Below are 1419 nucleotides of genomic sequence, written 5' to 3'. Positions count from 1 at the left end.
ACACCAATCCCAAATTTTTTTTGCCAGAAAATTCCAAAAAGGGTGGGGGAGGGGATTTAGGATCGACCCCTCCCCCCCTCTCTTTATTGGGGTGACATCGAGGGGAGACAGAATTCCAGAGGGGGGAAAAAAAGCGGGAATTTTGGGGGGATTTTAAGGGAATTTTGGGGGATTTGGGGTGGATTTTAAGGGAATTTTGGGGTGGATTTAAAGGGAATTTTGGGGTGGATTTTAAGGGAATTTTGGGGGATTTTAAGGGAATTTTGGGGTGGATTTTAAGGGAATTTTGGGGGATTTTAGGGGGAGTTTGGAGAGGAATTTTGGGTGGAATTTTAGGGGGATTTGGGGGGAATTCCAGGGAAAATTTCAAGGAATTTCAAGGGGATTTGGGGGCAATTCCCAGGATTTGGGGTTGGATTTGGGGCTGGATTTGGGGGCAATTCCCAGGATTTGGGGCTGGATTTGGGGGGAATTCCCAGGATTTGGGGTTGGATTTGGGGGCAATTCCCAGGATTTGGGGCTGGATTTGGGGTTGGATTTGAGGCTGGATTTGGGGACAGGATCTGGAAACAAGTCCTGGAATTTGGGGGGAATTCCCAGGATTTGGGGCAGGATCTGGGAACGATTCCAGGAATTCAGGGCAGGATCTGGGGGCGATTCCTGGGATTTGGGAGCAATTCCAGGAATTCAGGGCAGGATCTGGGAGCAATTCCAGGATTGGGAACAATTCCAGGATCTGGGAGCAATTCCAGGAATTCAGGGCAGGATCCGGGGCCGTTTCCCGGGAATTCAGAGCAGGATCTGGGGGCGATTCCTGGGATTTGGGGCAGGATCTGGGAACAATTCTGGGAATTCAGGGCAGGATCTGGGAGCAATTCCAGGAATTCAGGGCAGGATCTGGGAACAATTCCAGGAATTCAGGGCAGGATCTGGGAACAATTCCAGGAATTCAGGGCAGGATCTGGGAGCGTTTCCCGGGAATTCAGGGCAGGACCTGGGAGCGTTTCCCGGGAATTCAGAGCAGGATCCGGGGCCGTTTCCCGGGAATTCAGGGCAGGATCTGGGGGCGTTTCCCGGGAATTCAGAGCAGGATCCGGGGCCGTTTCCCGGGAACTCAGAGCATTCCGCGCTCGACGCGGGCGCGGCCGAGCTTCATCCCGCGGATGATGAGGACGGTGCCGGCGGCGATGCCGACGATGCCGACGGCCAAGCCCAGGGCGCAGATCGCCGTCTCCGTGGCCTCGGACGCCGGCGCCGGGATCTGGGGCTCTGGGAAAAGCGGGAATTCCCGGGAGATCCCAAAACCTTCCTCATCCTCGTCTTCATCCCGAAAACCCCTGAGTTCTTCCTCGTCCCAAATTGTTTCTTGTCCCAAATCTTTCCTTGTCCCAAATCCTCATCCCGAATTCTTCCTCTTCT

The 1419-nt window shown here is 54.1% G+C and overlaps 1 protein-coding gene across 1 annotated transcript in view; it reads right to left on the bottom strand.

Moving 5' to 3' along the window:
• Window positions 1-463: 463 nt before the first annotated feature.
• The window catches only part of LOC107199338 (HLA class II histocompatibility antigen, DR alpha chain), a 7775-nt gene continuing 6819 nt past the window's right edge, over window positions 464-1419 (bottom strand). Inside the window, exon 4 of the mRNA XM_015616663.3 lies at window positions 464-1269. Coding sequence (XP_015472149.1) covers window positions 1115-1269 — 155 coding nt within the window. The 3' untranslated portion in view covers window positions 464-1114. The remainder of the gene's footprint in view (window positions 1270-1419) is intronic.

Source organism: Parus major, unplaced genomic scaffold, assembly GCF_001522545.3.
Source record: "Parus major isolate Abel unplaced genomic scaffold, Parus_major1.1 Scaffold591, whole genome shotgun sequence".
Classification (NCBI taxonomy): Eukaryota; Metazoa; Chordata; class Aves; order Passeriformes; family Paridae; genus Parus; species Parus major.
The sequence above is the reverse complement of the archived record's forward strand: the minus strand, read 5'-3'. Positions and strand labels throughout refer to the sequence as shown.